This window comes from Scophthalmus maximus, chromosome 19 (genome assembly GCF_022379125.1).
Source record: "Scophthalmus maximus strain ysfricsl-2021 chromosome 19, ASM2237912v1, whole genome shotgun sequence".
Taxonomy (NCBI): Eukaryota; Metazoa; Chordata; class Actinopteri; order Pleuronectiformes; family Scophthalmidae; genus Scophthalmus; species Scophthalmus maximus.
Genome location: NC_061533.1, coordinates 15808873 through 15824627, shown reverse-complemented (window position 1 = coordinate 15824627; position 15755 = coordinate 15808873). Strand labels below are relative to the sequence as shown.

The 15755-nt window shown below is 43.7% G+C and overlaps 1 protein-coding gene across 20 annotated transcripts in view; it reads left to right on the top strand.

Moving 5' to 3' along the window:
- kiaa0825 (KIAA0825 ortholog) overlaps positions 1 to 15755 on the top strand; it is a 111344-nt gene that overhangs the window by 26675 nt on the left and 68914 nt on the right. For all 20 annotated transcript variants that reach the window (XR_004794573.2, XR_004794575.2, XR_004794574.2 and 17 more), the window contains 6 exons: positions 4728 to 5005; positions 6595 to 6745; positions 8858 to 9048; positions 10792 to 10998; positions 11534 to 11644; positions 13329 to 13468. Coding sequence is in view for 16 of the 20 variants with exons in the window: in XM_035640183.2 (XP_035496076.2) it covers positions 4728 to 5005; positions 6595 to 6745; positions 8858 to 9048; positions 10792 to 10998; positions 11534 to 11644; positions 13329 to 13468 (1078 nt within the window). In the remaining 4 variants the exon portion in view is untranslated. The remainder of the gene's footprint in view (positions 1 to 4727; positions 5006 to 6594; positions 6746 to 8857; positions 9049 to 10791; positions 10999 to 11533; positions 11645 to 13328; positions 13469 to 15755) is intronic.

Sequence of the window (15755 nt, the reverse complement as noted above, 5' to 3'; positions counted from 1 at the left end):
AATCTATTACATTTTCCAGACAAACACTTGACTCTCTTTAACAATGCGAAATAGGGCGTTTCTTGAGGGAATAATGCATGCTTGATTTAAGCGGACTGCTGGGCCTGCTCTATATTGAACAGATCTGATTGATGACATGGCTTTAAGTAGACTTTCTTCAGGGTGCGCTACTAACACACAAATGGACTCCAGAAGTGGGACAATACATGAGTTAATTTATTGACACGTGGGTCAACATCCACAATGTCTGTCTGAGGGTTTCACAGAGAGGAGCCTGAAAACTGAATCATCTTGCAGGTTATACACAAAAAAGGGAAAACACATGTGACCTATCCTTGTAATATTTCTTCTCGAGGGTACCATCTGTAATCCTTATGTAAAAACCTGGTTGCTTCTACAATTTAGATTGCTACTAGATTAAGTACGCTGAATAAAACTAGACAAAACCTCAGCTGATAAACCAACAAGTGCAGATTAGGTAAGTAATTAAAATGATTTAATTTAGTATAACTAATTTATATGTAAAAATATGATTGGTCAAAACAACCTGGTAATACGCTTTCATAAGTTACTTCATGGAAAGAAAGCCAAGAAATGTCTTTGGTTTTGTTTTTGTTTTTGAGTTAGCAAAGTTAGCAAGTTAACCTCTTTGCATCAAATTCGATACACCGCCATGGTGCACTGGATCTAGTTATTATTTTCCTAAACCATTAGCTCCTCTTCATTTTCATTAAGCCCCTTCTTGGTTTGCAATAATCTTTTAATTCATCACAATTTTAAGGTTAGACAACATAGTAGAAGATTTGTTAAGTTGTGGTCCCATGTTCATAAATAACCTAATTTTGACAAGTCAGTGATTCACTTTTTCTTCACGGATTGGAGCGAGCTGACTTAATTAAGATGCCTCGTCAACATTCTTTTACAGCATTAAATAACAACAATTACAATCACTTTCTGCAACTACTGCCTGCAAATTGTAGAGATGCCCAAAGATGTTTTACTAAAGAAAGACACAGAAGACTCTCTAGATGACCACTTGCACAGCCGGAAACACAAAGAGTCCGTTGCCTGAGGAGCATTTGTGAACGATGAAACGTGAAAGTGACAGTGACAATGTGAGAAAAATCTTTGGAAGCATCATCACACGTGTTGCTTGTGTAGCTTACTGCCATATCCCTGATATACCCTGTGCATGATCATGTTTTACCATACACACTGGTGTCTCTGCTCTATTCATCCTCCTTTATCCACCTGGCTGAACAATGCAGGTCTGACACACACACCACCTATAGACCCAGGGAGATTAATGGTTTTTGTAGCCCCACAGGAAAGCACCCTCGATAATAGAAAGCCCAAATGATTTGGGCCCGACACAGTTGACACCCCGGATCAGAAAGGGCCTTGGGAAGAGTCATCAGTATTACTTAAAGGGGAGGACTCTGGGGACAAAAGAGAGACAGGAGGAAACCACGAACCGGTGCGGGTGTTATTATGGGATGGTGTGTAGAGAAGGGTGTTGAATAGGGGAGGGTCTGGGTACACAGAGGATACAGATGTATACAGAGGATGAATCACAAAGGCAAAGAGACTGGGGTAGAGAGCAGGATAAAGAAGGGGATAGTGTGGAAGAAGGCATGAGAGGAGAGGGCCTGGGAAATGGCAGGGAGAGGTGAAGTACACACCGGAGATGGACTATTCTCAGGAGGAAGTGGAATGTCTGATTTGAGAGCAGGCTTAGTGCCTAACACCACTAAGGATCCCCAGTGTTTGGGATTTCTTTTTAAAATGACTTTTTTTTTTCTCTTTTCTTAATCGCTTTGCTAATTTTTACCATTGCTGAACAACTAGCGATCTTCTCCACCTGAAGCTCCCCTCAAACTTTTTCTAACTCTCATTCCTCCATCCTCCTTTCTACTCATCTGCTACAGTACCGACTACTCTCCTCTGCACTGCACACTGTGCAGACGCTTATTATTACTGCCTCACCTCTTTTCTCTCCTCCTCCTCCTCCTCCTCCTGCTCTCCTCCAACCCTTTACACTGACAGTAGTTGTGGCTTTCATTGCTAACGAGTGTCAGAATTTGTCTGTGCTCAGGACCTGTACAACATATTTACTTGTAGGTCAATGCTTTAAAGATGAGGGCCTTTCAGCCCAAAGGTTATACATGCATGCATTTGCATTCAATAACACCGAGCCAGACAGACATCCAAGACAAGCTCGTGAGATATTATATATATATTTCCCCCTCCCCTTTTCCTTTTTTGACACGAGCCCCAGTGTTTGAGCAGAGACAAAATTACTATACAAGATGTGAGCGTGAAATATGGCCGGTTTAAAGGCATTATGACGGATCAATATTTCACACATTTATATTCATATTTTCATCCCTCCATCCTCCCTTTTTTTTTTCTTTCATGTGAACCCACTTCACTGTCTGTATTACTATACATATGCAGGGTGCGATGATACTGTTCATCCATCAGAGTACTTTAGATAGTGCACTTTTTTTTTTTATTGGCAGTCAGGTGCGCGCTGCATGCCAAATACCCTGCGTTCAGCAGCTGGAACTCGCCCTCCCGTCAGAACCTGGAATTGAACTCTACTTGTTTGGGTGGGCCCCCTCTAACCTTGATGCTAGCTCTCTATTACAGCGACTGATGTGCCTCTTCTGTATTCAGACTACACTGAGCACCTCACCTGTGCGTTCGCTGCTGCACTTGTCTGTCTGCTCCAAATTCAGCACACACACAAACAGGCTCCTCTCACACTTAAAAACTTCATACAATCTCTTTCACCTTGCTGCAATAGTCCTGGTGGGTTTCCAGGCTTTGATCTTATCTAGTTAAGGTTTCAGTCAGACTTCAGCTTGGACCCACGCATGTGGTTTGTTTGTGTGTGTGCGTGTGTGTGTGTGTTTGTGTGTGTGTTTGTGTGAGGATGAGTGTCTGCTCAGAGTCTGCTCAGTGTGTGTGTGTGTGTGTGTGTGTTTGTGTGTGTGTTTGTGTGAGGATGAGTGTCTGCTCAGAGTCTGCTCAGTGTGTGTGTGTGTGTGTGTGTGTGTGCGCGCGCGCACGCACCACTAGTGTATGTGTCTGAGATACTTCTCTCATCGCCCTGGTAATGCTGTGTGTTGACTGCCTCTGCCTTCTCTCTCTCTCTCTCTCTCTCTCTCTCTCTCTCTCTCAAAACTAAGCTCCTAATGACTACATGCAGTCAGATATTGACCTAATTGTCTAAACGGCCATTGTTCTCAGGCCTTTTCACCTCACTGGAAACTTTTTTTCTTCCAGGAGAAAAGTGTGTAAAGAGATTGTGAGATTGTCAATTGCATACACACACGCTGGAGCCTTGATCTGACAGAATGTCGAACTTCCCAGGCCGCTCTACATTGAGTCGAGTGATAGAATGCGTGGTGATTTCTGGACACAAGTAATGCATGCTGGGATTGATTGATTGATTGATTAAACTGGCAGCAAGGTTTCTGAGTTATGGTGACGTTTTTTTTTTTTATCTCGGCATGACCTGGCTTGGTAGCTCCAGGGAATATGGAAAATATGCTTTGGTTTTGGGAGATTTAAGGAGATTTTTAAGAATCTGCCTGACACATAACTCACATGTATAGCTGTATAAACTTGGATTTGACCTCATACACATGTGCGACTCCTTGGCACTTGCCCGATCGTCTTTCACTGAGCTCAATGCGATGTCAATAGGAAGCACATGAGGTAGCCGAGGCAGCGGTGTCAAGGTGTGCTCGGTGCTTGGTGTGTGCCTTGTTCTCTGCAGTCTGCAGAATACGTGTCAAACTATTGCACTCGAGTTTACGCATGCTATGCTGGAAACCAGCACCACACCTTCCTAACACACACACACACACACACACACACATGTATAATGTACATGTGCACACAAAACACTAATGCAGAAATTGTGAAATTATTTCAGTATGGTATTATGTCAACTATGCTTATTATCACAGTGATATCAATTGATGTTTTTAAACATTGAGATTTCCACGTTGAGTAAATATCAGCAAATACCCAGACTGTTTATCTGTCTTTTGGCAAGCTTGCACACTCAACTATCTTAAAGTGCCTTGATCAGCCAGTCTTCCAGCCCCTGGAGAGAGAAAGTTTCAGGCAGCCCTGTCCCTACAGGCCTTTCTTCGGGACAAATGTGGATAAAAGAGATGCGTCTTGGTTGTTGCTCTGGCAGTTTACAGAATGTGCTGTGGGTCTTTTACATTGCTGAAACAGCTCCCTTCCTCACTCACTCTCACTCAGCCTAACCTTTGCTTGACCTTTTCGTTTTCTTTCATCTGCGCACGTCTGACACCCCACCTCTTCCTATGTGCTGTAACATTTCTGCTTTAATGTGGTTAGCATGATGTTATAAAGTTAGACAAGTGCTGATGTTCCCTGCGAAGCAGAGGTTTTATTTGACTCGATACCGATAATGCATGTTCAGCAGCAAAGTTTATGTGGAGGGCATGTTTTTTTTTTTCGACATCTATATTCTACAATTGCACAGCATTGCCACTGTAATGGCTTGCACAATGTTAGGGAAAAACGCTACCTAATACTCAGGCTTTGCAAATGTTCCATTATTTACATCTAATGAGGTCTCGTTCTGATGGGGTTTTTGTCCCCCTCCCTCCATTCTCCATCTTACTGAAAGTTTTTTTCCCTTTGTTCCTGAGATCCTCTTGCCTTATCTCACCCTTCAGTTTTGTGGAACAATCTTGGCCGAGTTGGATGCCTTACTGCCGCTGGCAGCCGCCTGCAGGGACAGCTCACTCCTGGAAGTGCGAGCGAGCTTTGTGGAGGCATGTGGAAGGGCAGCGTTTGCCATGTTGGACCGTTTGCAGGAGAGAGCCCTGGCAGTACCGTCCTCAGCGCCCGCGAAGAACCTGCCCGCTCTGCTGGCCACTTGCGTTCATGTGCGCCAACGACTGGAGCACTACGACGCCAGGCTGAAAGATTCAACCATGACTGCAGCTAAAGTGTAAGGAGATGGTGTGCGCATGTGTGTATTGGTGGGACTGCATGTGCGTGTGGTCAGTATGGGATGGGAGAGGATATGTAGTGTCACTCTTTGTCTGTCTGTCTGTCTGTCTGTCTGTCTGTCTCTCTGTTTGTCTGTCCATCTATCTATGGCCTAGTCCATAGCCTGATTTGGCTCTAAGGTTATGGAACTCATAGCTGCCAAAGAATCATTAGCATCATAATTGATGGATTTGTTGAAAAGCAATTTTTGCCACATTTTCCAGCATGTACTTTCCTCTGTGCTATAATCACAGAGAAAAATACTTACTGGAACCGGATTCACTGATGTACGGTATAAACTTACGTCCCTTAATCACCCATCACCCAAGGGGCAGTGTTTAAACGAGCGATTTTAAACCAATACACATTTGTAAAATCAGCGAGTCTTTCCTGATGTTATAATTTATACAACTTACAATTTTTTTTCGGCTCAGCCCTGGCTCTGTAAAACTGTGTATGCAGTTTCTAAACATCACTCCCCGACACTTTAAGAGACATGTTAGCGAAAATCGACACAGTGGTTAGCGTGTCGGTCTCATGTACCTGACTTCGAAGTATGCTGCTCCATCACAAATTCTGTGTCAAGTTTTCTAACCGCTGCCACATTCTTGGACCCTTTCCCCATGCTTAGCCTTGTTTCCAAGATCACTTCTTGTTCTTTGTCTTTAACATTTGGTCAGGAATTTCAAAACTGCTGTAAATGTCTCAATAATAGACTAATGAGACAGTTAAAAGCCTGCTCAACATGAAACAATCTGAACTGCATTACAGACAATTGTGCCACAGCCTGGATGAGTATATCACAAGTTACCCTATATTTATTACCTATGATTTTACACTTCCATCCAAGTTGTGAAATAGACAGTTAAGAAGATAAGGAAAAGAAGTAATGGGCCAAAGAGAAATCCAGCATGTGTGAGCCTTATAATACAGACAGAAATTGTGTATGTGACATTAAGAGGAGGGGTCTATAAAATAAAAAAGAATAAAAATAACAGTGGAAATGATTGACAGGTGGTAATGACACCCATATTATGTCTACATCTGGTGAGTTTTTATGCCCCGTAATACCCCCTTAACCCCTGCTCTCTGCAGGTCCCCTCTAAAGGCATCTCTGGTGCCCTTGGTGCCCCTGTTGTCCCACCTCTGGCCCTGTGCACCCCTCCACCTGCACTTGGACTGTTCCCCCCTCTGGTCATAAAGCCCTCTCCTCTCTCTATACCATTCAGTCCCCCCTGGTTTTAAGCGTCCTGCACCCTTGTTAAACTCTTGCCTCTCGCTGCTCAGTATCAAGGCAGGAAGATTTAACGGATACGAAATGTCGCACTGAACTGACAGAATGAATCATCGGTTCTTTCATTGAATCATTCCACCTCATGTTTGTCCGGTGGTTTGCTGAATAAACAGTGGTCAAATAGGCATCTGAATTACAGGACTGTAGCATTTCACCACAGCTTTCCCCCTTTTTTTTCCTTGTGTTATGTGTTATATATAATAAATCTTTCTGTCATTAGCTTTTAACAGTTTGTTGCCCTGTTCTATGCCTAGACCCCTGACATTACTGCCTATACAGAGGTACCAAGATACAGTGGATGCCTTGAAAGACCAGCTGACCAGCTATTGTGTCCAGGTCTGCTCCACCTGTATTCTTCAGGATGCAGAGAGTAACCACTGGGCTGACCCCAAACCCTTCTACGAGGTAATATGTCCTTACATTTGCTTTATTGATTTCATTCATTTATTTTTTGGTTGAATCATATTTTTCTTTTATTACCTCAGATAATTTGAAGCATGAGTGGGTAAATCATGCTGAACCCTAAATGATAAAACACAGTGAACAAAGTTGTCTTCATTTAGGGCATTTAAAATAAATCAGTGGGGCCTGTGTGAGTGTCTGTAACTGTTTGTTATCGATTTCATTATGCCCCGTGCAAAAAGTGAAAAATTCGAATGCCACGTGTCTTAGCAGGCTTGTTCTGCAGAATTTTGAGGAACTCAAGGAATTATACTCTGGAGCTTTCTTGCTTCTTCTTTTCATTCCCACAATACACCTTTACCTCCTACGCTCCTACTCTTCTAACCGAGCCTTCTACTCTGAGCTCCCTGAGAACATCTGTGGCTTCCATGATGCCCCGGGGGCTCTAGGGATTCAGCTGTCTGAAGTCTGCAGTCTACACTGGGACCGTCTGGAAACAGCATAGGGCCCCTGGAACTCCCCTACCTTTATGCCCTTAAACCAATCTAAACCTCCCCTCTCTTTCTTACTTTACCCCGCTTGTGCCTTTTTCCCCCCCTTTGTTCCTCCCTCCTTCCCTGGGTCACTGGTGTCAGACAGACCTGCTGTGTGCAGGTGTGTGCGTTTGTTTAAGCATGGCTGTGCATCTGTACAGATGAACGCATGTGTGGGTGTGCAGCTGCATGTGAGCATGTGTGTTTCATTTGCTGTGTGTATGTATTTATGTACTGTATGTATCCATGTTTCTGTATTTTTGATTTCTGTATATGTGCAGTTGTAAGTATCAGGTTTCCAACTCTTTGATCCACAGCCCTGTGTCTTGGCTCTTTCACAGCTCAGTGCACCTCCATAGAGACCCTTATCCAGCTTACGTTTTTCTATCTTTTTGTAATTTTTTATTGATATTGACACACATATAGCTGTTGGCAGAGGAATTTTTAATATGCTATAATAACAACGTACGAGAACTTGACCTTGGCTAATACCTTGTCACGTTTTTTGCCCTCACAGCCTGAAGAGAATGCAAAACCTCAAATGAAACACGGACAGTTATGATTTTCCAAGTTCATTACATCCTCAATTCTCTGTCCCATATACACTCGTGCCAGGCCGTCATCTTACAAAAAGGAATTTGTTTGCTGTTGACCTGGCTGGTTAAATCAAATTTGACTTGAATGAACAAATAATAAAACACCCCAGCCTCACGTGTAGTTACGGCCGCTCTTGGTTCTGAGCCAGCGTCTGTGTCTGGGTTTGCTCCACTGAGTCCACAGGCATAGGATGGAGGGCTAATCCCGGACATAGAGCTTGGTCACGCTCCCCATCAACCAGCAATCCCTAAATGACTGGCTCCAGGGTGGAGAGGGAGGGAGAGCAAGGACAACATTAAGATATGAGGTAGAGGAGGAAAAGTGGGAAGTGGGACTGGGTGGTATGATGAGTTGAAGACGGGAGGAAGTTGAGGTGTGGTTGTGTCTTCATCACAGACACACACACGAACACACAGACACACACCACCCACTAGAGGGGTTTGTTTTTGGAGGTCAAAATGTGTATTTTCGAGCAAGTTTCGGTGGAGTACGGAAGTTTAATGAACGAGTCCTTTCCTGGCAAAGCTGCAGGATGCCATGATATTAATCCCCTTCTCTCCATCGGACCTCCCTCTCTTTCTGTCTGTCTGTCTGTCTTCTCACTCTTACTTGTCTTTGCTCACTTTTATTCAGAAAAGTTCTTGATTCCTTTGTATGTGTGATTGTGTATGTGTGTGCAAGCGTGCGCCTGTTGTGATGTGTTCTCCAGTTCAGGACTTTAAAGCAGTCGGAAAATCCCAGTGGGGGAAGAAACCCAGGTGCAGAGTGCAGGTGGCGTGACCACTGAGACATCCTGGTGTTGACAGAACTGCCTCTGTCTGTGGCTCTCTCTTTCTTTTCCTTCATGTTGTTCTCTCTTTCTCACTCTCTCTCTCTTTTTCATCTCCTCTCCTCTGCCTTTTTTTCTTCTTCACTGTCAATGTCCATATCACAATATATCTTCATCTGTTAACCCCTCTCTCCAACCCACCACTTTCCTCCACAGGGCGAGCGCTGTTCCTTTTCGGTGCAGATGTGGTTCTATTTCCTGTGTGGGCTCCGTAGTGACCTGTGGGCAGTCCTTTCGGCAGAGTTGGCCAAGGAGGTGCTCGGCCAGGTGCTGTCACAGACTTTACTATTGCTGGTGCAAAGATATGCAAGGGCCCGTCCTTCATACAAGAGACATCTGCAAATCAGGTACTATATTAAACTCACTGATATTCATTTGAGATTCACTTTCTGTGATATAAAGTATACTAAAATAATAGCACCCCCAAATGTAGTACTACACTCATCCATTGTTGAAACACTTAAATACAATGAAAGTAGTGATATGATACTGTATATTTATACTCTACGGAGGAAACGCTTGCACTTGCAGTAATGGGCAGACAACAGTTTAATGGCAATTTTAGAATCACCAAATTAATACCTATTAAAATTCTACCTCTATTTAATACAGGGGATGAACCAGAACACAACGCATACCTCTGTGGTTATTTTCTCGTCATAAAATTTCTATAAAATTTGCACAAAAGCAGTATCAATTTCACAATATAAAATTGCACATGCTGTAAAATGAGATGTTATCCGTGCGGCACAGCACACATACAGTATAATGGAATGGTAATTAGGAAAGCAATCTCACCTCAAGGTCCTTTAGCTTTAAAGACTTCCTGTTAATGTTGGCTTACCAGCAGAGGAACAAAGTTTATTCTTGACCTCGGAAACAGCAGTTGAGAAGGCAATCTCAACCTCAGTTTTTAAGCCGAAAAGGACGAGAGGTGCTTCAAGTGCTTTTGGAAAAAAAAGAGAAGTAAATTGGAACATCTACTTTTTGTACGACAAGTGGGAAAACTTCATCTGCTGATGTTGATCATGTGATATAATAAAAAGCTTTAGAAATGTCGCTAAATGGACCTTGTAGTGATATTTTCTTCGTCAGTTGGTGTTTGAAAGGTTAAGAATGAGCTGTGAACCCCAGTAGTGATATTTGTTTTGAATCAAAATGGATTCCTCCAAACTGCCAATGGCTATAGATCTTATGTGTGTGCCCTTGTGAGGGTTGAGCTTTTATGTTTTGAACTGCATAATTTTCTCTTTACCTCACTCACTGTAATTCTTTGTATCGCCTACATGAATGTAGAAGTTGAGATACACTTGGTGTATATAATCACTGTTGGCCTAGTTTCACTAAGCTCCTGTGGGCCTGATGGTGGAGGTCGTGATGTTATGAATGAACATAATGTTCGCATGTCATCGGCACAGGTTCAAACGGTCCTCGTCACCATCCTCTTTTCTGTCTTTTCCCTCCAAATAGCCAAATGATGACAGTGAACAGGTTGAACTGTGGCACACATTAAGAGGATGAAACAGTGACAAAGATGAAGTGCAGTACACATGTGTTGCACAGCATGATGTCAACACAAAGCCTGGTTTATGTTGGAAACACGTATGTTCCTGAAGGGACAATTGTAAAGTGTAAGGCTAGTCTAAACTAATCGCTTTTCAAATCTTCTCCAAGTTTCCTATTTGTACAGCCCTCCTGTATCAGTCCATCTTTGTATGTCTAGTATCGATTTAGGCCACAGGGAAGCAAGGATGAGGAGATGAGAGATGATGAGCAGCTCTCCCCAACCAATTGGGGAAACAGATTTATGGGCACTTAAACGTAAAGGCGGTGACTTTTATAGTGAAATCCAAAGCCAGCAGTACACTTAACTTTCCAGCAGCAAAATCGCCATGAGGTTCTGTTGTCAGACTGTTTGCGCAATGAGGCTGTTATGTCACGATGTAAAGGTGGATGCCAGCCCCTGAACTCAGAGACGTTCACCTTCGACGCCGTGACGTCATCGTGCTTCTTCCCTTTCTCAGTGTGTTCGCAATTTTCTGTCTTCATCTGTACATTCACCTCTGTTCTCTTTGCTTACTGTGTCCAAGAGGTGACATCACATTGATATTGCTGTATGTGGAGCAGCTCATGTGGAGCTTGTGTGAAAGTCCAGAGGCCTTGGTGCACCCCAACCCTTCCTCAGCGATTGCCATAATGGCGGGCGGGTCAGACTGGCCATACCAAATCCACAGCCTGTGTGGACAACTCCTGACAGTCCTCGTCATTGCCACAGCACCTCTGTCTTTGCTGTATAGGTTTGTATGCACTCTATATTTTTGGTAATTTAAAGGGGCAGTTAGCGATTCTAAAGCAATACATGTTTTGTAACAATCAGCGAATATTTCCTCATGGAAAAGCGTTGGTGGGCGGTGGTGCAACTGGTCTTGGCCTTGTGGTTAACGCATTAGTCTCCCCTACCCGAGGTCGCAGGCCCGACCAGAGCAGTAAAATCACAACAACTACATAGAGAGAAACAAGCTTTCTCCAGAATCCGGTACTGCCCCTTTAACTGACATTGCAGTAAAATGTGACCTGATTTGTTAACTCTAAAAGTGTTTCCCAAATGACCATGGATGTACAGTAGAAACTACATTTTATAATATCAAGGGTGGGCTACTAATCATAAAATCTAGATCAATTCAATTGCATGGGAGGATGCAAGCTAAATTTGGTTGTAGGATATCCCTACCTGATGTAGTGCCATTTGCAATAGTAGAGGTGTGAGTAGATTGTTTTTGTACATTTAAATTGTATGCTAAAAACTGCCACATGCAATCTCAATCCCTCCAGGACATTTATGATTAATCCTGCAGAGGAATCCATGCCACGCCAGCCTGACAGCTCTGTTGTACACTGGCTAAATGCTATCAACCCTGACCTCTTCACAGAACAGGCCATACGGTATGTAAAGCACACCCATCAGACCATCTATCATCCGTCATATAGCAGGCACCCATTCAATATGCATGTTCTCACACAAACACGCGTACATGCACACTCTGGTATACGAATCCGTCAACACACACCTCCACCCACTGTATGTAGAGAACCATGTGTCTGTGTGTGCGTGTGTGGATGTATAACCAGACTCACCCGTTGCGCGGAGCTTCAAGCTAGAGTTGTTGCTAATATAACACAGATGTAAACTGTGAAAGAAAAAAAAAATAATAAACTACCGTTGCTGCAGAGACTGATTTTATTTATGTTTATGATGTTTGCTTTACACATGAGGTGTCAACAGACATCAGCGTGGAGTGCATGTGCTTGTGTACGCTTGAAGGTGCACATGCCGGCATACATGTGTGTCCAGTTAACGGTTGTAACCTCCATGGTGCAGTCCCCTCTCATCTCCCTCGCAGCCAGAGGTGATGTCATTGCGTACTGATGGAGCACAAATCAAACTAACCCCCGCACTCCAGCTCCTAAGTATTGGAGAGCTGAAATTTGTTTATTTTTATGGCCTCTTTATTTCTCTGCTCCCACCTCCTGCCTGCATGCGAAGGCGCCGGGGGGCCTGCCAGTGGCCCGGGGCCAGATCCACAGGTCCTCATCCAGGACCCGGCCCTCATCCAGGACCCGGCCTCTGTAGCCAGATCTTTCCCCAGGCCATTAAAATAAAACCCATTGTTATGGTTATTGAATAAAACAATAATAAAATCACAAAGCACATGAATAAATCACCCAGCATTACAGGCTGTAAAGAAAGCATCTGAAGTTATGTTTTCTGGTCTTGTGTGTGTTTCTGCATTTGCACACATGCATGCTCTGCATTGCCTTTGTGTGTGTGTATGAATCTGTGTCTCTGTAGGTCTGTGTCTTGGTTCTGTAAACTGACCCTGGGCTGTAGCCGGGTAGATTTATCAGAGCAGTTAAAAGAGGATTTCTTCTGGATTTGCAGTCCCAGTGACATCATAAATTGCGCTGTCAGATCGAGGAATAGTTTTCCTCAGTCAAGCAGCAGGGTGCTCCCTGCTCCAGCTCTCTGGCTCAAATAGAATGGTTAATTTCTGGGCAGATACCCCCTGAACAGCCTGCCGCCTCCCCGCTCTTCAGACAAACTCTGTCCATTCCTTCCATTAGATTTTATTGAGATGTATAAAGTAACATGCAGGCGCACACATGTCAGCATGCTCTCGCACTCGCACACATACATAACAACAAGCACTGAAGGGTGCACACATGCACACACTTAGACGCACACACACACACAAAAAAGATACGGCTCATTACCCACAGCTGCCGGCTGCCTCTTGCTTATACAAAAGATGTAGGAGTGGGATACTGCTGTATATTCATGTATTTGGCTGTCTCCCAAATGTTAATTTGCTTTTAGCCGACCAAGATTAGAGCTAATTCCTTCCCGGTGCACACTATAAGTAAGCGAGAGTAAAGGCATTTGCAGACTAAGCTTGTATCAGGAGTGAGTGACACTGAAGGAAGTTACGCTTATGACATGAACTCTTTAGACTTCTGTCTTTGTCTTTGACTTTTATTTTTTTTTGCTCTCCCTAAACAGACCGCTATCTGTAAACTCACCTGACACTGCAGAACTGTCAACTTTGTTTTTCTTTTTTCCCACTCTCAGAGATGGCCTTATGAGCCAGTCAGCCCTTGCGTGCCAGCTGAGGCTGCTGACCTCTGACCCTGGATGCAATCCCAAGTTGCTACTAAGAATGCTGCTCTACAGAGACTGTCACCTGCCCAGAATACTCCTGGAAAACTCTTGTAAGTCTGTTTTACATGAACTGGTACATGTAAATTGGATAAGGGCCCACATACAATTTGTGTATGTGTGCTATGTACAAACATAGTTGTTGACTTCCTTTAATTCTTTAATATCATTTTTTTTAACATAATACTGGACCAGCAGAGTTGATCCTACAGGGGTTACAGTATGTATGGGAAGATGTTTACCAGTGGCTTAATTATGGTGCTCCAAGATACTAAGAGAATTATATAGACCTTAGACGAGCTCTATCTATTTTATGAAGTTATCATCAGCATCTTTGCCATCATCATCATTTTCACCTTGGTCACCATCATCACTAAATCAATAGAGCGCAGTAATAAACACTCAACAGGCCCGGGCGAAGCACACGGGCTGACCTTTAAAGATTTTCCCTTCCTTCTCCTCTCCTCCGCACCAGCAACAGTCTAACCTTTAAAGACTGTTGTGCACTCGCACATTAATTCACATTATAGCGACCTCATTAATAACAACTCTCACTGTCTCGTTCTCTCGCTTGGTCTGAGTCTGGCTCGGAGGCTCCACAATGCTTCCCCCTGCACGCTGCCGTAAATCAACGTTGGAAGCGCTGACTCTCGTGTGTTATCACGGTGACGGGCTAATTAACCAGGAAGCAGACAGACAAAAGGAACAGCTTGACTGAATGCCTACGCTCCCACAAGCCACTGCACTTCCCCATATGTGTACTTTTTTGGTGCTATATTAAAAGTTAAAAACTAATGAACATTTTTTATGTAACTTATTCATAGATATTTACTATTTTTTTTTAAAAATGGCTTCTTTGTGACTAATAACATGAGTACATGTATATATTTTTTTCACTTATCTATTAGTTATCTATAAAAAAGTTACTTTTATATCACTCAAGAACTTGCTCACAAAGTAAATGTATTCGTGGAGGGGGAAGCCCCTTCTTCATATTTACAATTTTTCTTTTTGCTTTTGCAAAAATCCCTGCATCAGAACATGCACTACCTTTTGAACATATACGCACTCACACACACACACACGCACACTCGCACACAGCTTTTTTAATATGATCTGTGTGTCTGCTTCCAATTACAGCGGTTTACAGAGAAGGGCCCTTGTGACTGGTTGACTGGTTGTCCGGAAGATAAAAAGGTGTATGCATTGGCTATGTATCAAGATTGGAGAAGCTTTGAGACAGAGAGCGAGGAAAAACCGAGAAAGCAACAGATAGATTGACGCGTGGTGCAGCAGCAGTAGTGGAAACTCCACAGAGATGTGGCAGCGCACTGTCATCTGTTTTCCTCAAGTCATCTGCTGCTCCATAATGGGATCATTATTAAAAGTCACCTAGTTAACCTGCCACGCTCTCCAGCACCCCAAGTGGAAATTAATGTTTGTCACCCCTGATTCCCTGGACCATTGCAGCCACAGCAGTGATATCCAGATAACCCTCTCCTTTAGGACCAATTACCAGACAGGCAGAGAACAAGATGCGAGTATAACCCACATAATGCTGCTGAATAGACTGATCGTAGGTCAGAGGGTGCTTGACCACTTTTGAGTTTGTGTGTGTGTGTGTGCGCGTGCGTGTTTTGTGATAGTGAAAGAAAAAAGGAAGAGCGATGGGCCTAAAAGGAACGAAGCGACAGACTGGGAGACTGGGGAAATCATTTGGACCTTGAGTGGTGGCAAGGTTCCCTACCTGTCTGCTATTAACTGATATTATTGGCCACATAAAGAAGAAGCTAATTTAGCTCTGTCATTTTGAAATTGTCCAGCATTAGTCACAAGGAAGCCATTTCTTCAAGGAAGCCCCCCCACCCCCCCCCCCCCCCCCCCCCCCCCCCCCCCCCGATCCTATTCAGAAAGCTGTCATCTCCCACACAGTAGACTGACAGACCTCTGGATGTCTGCCACCTCTGGAGCCATGGGCCTTTCCTCAGCAACCCCCTGTCAACTTAACACACACACACACACACACTCACACAATTGTAAGCACACAAAACCCATATATAGACATCCATATGGGTTACAAACGCACACTCCTCCATCCTCAGCCATGTGTTCAGACAGCAACCCCCACAAGGACACCCTGTCAAAACCTCTTCCTTTTCACTTCCTGTCTCCATGTGCTGTGGATCCCACAGCCAGGGGCTTTGAAAGCTGTTTCTTTTTTCTTTTTTTTGGCCTTTTTTTTTTCATCTAACACAGATGTGGGTTTTTCTTCCCCCTCTATTCCACAATGCCTTTTGTTCACCCTTTCTGTTAACATGTGTCAGGTTGGGCAGCCTTGAC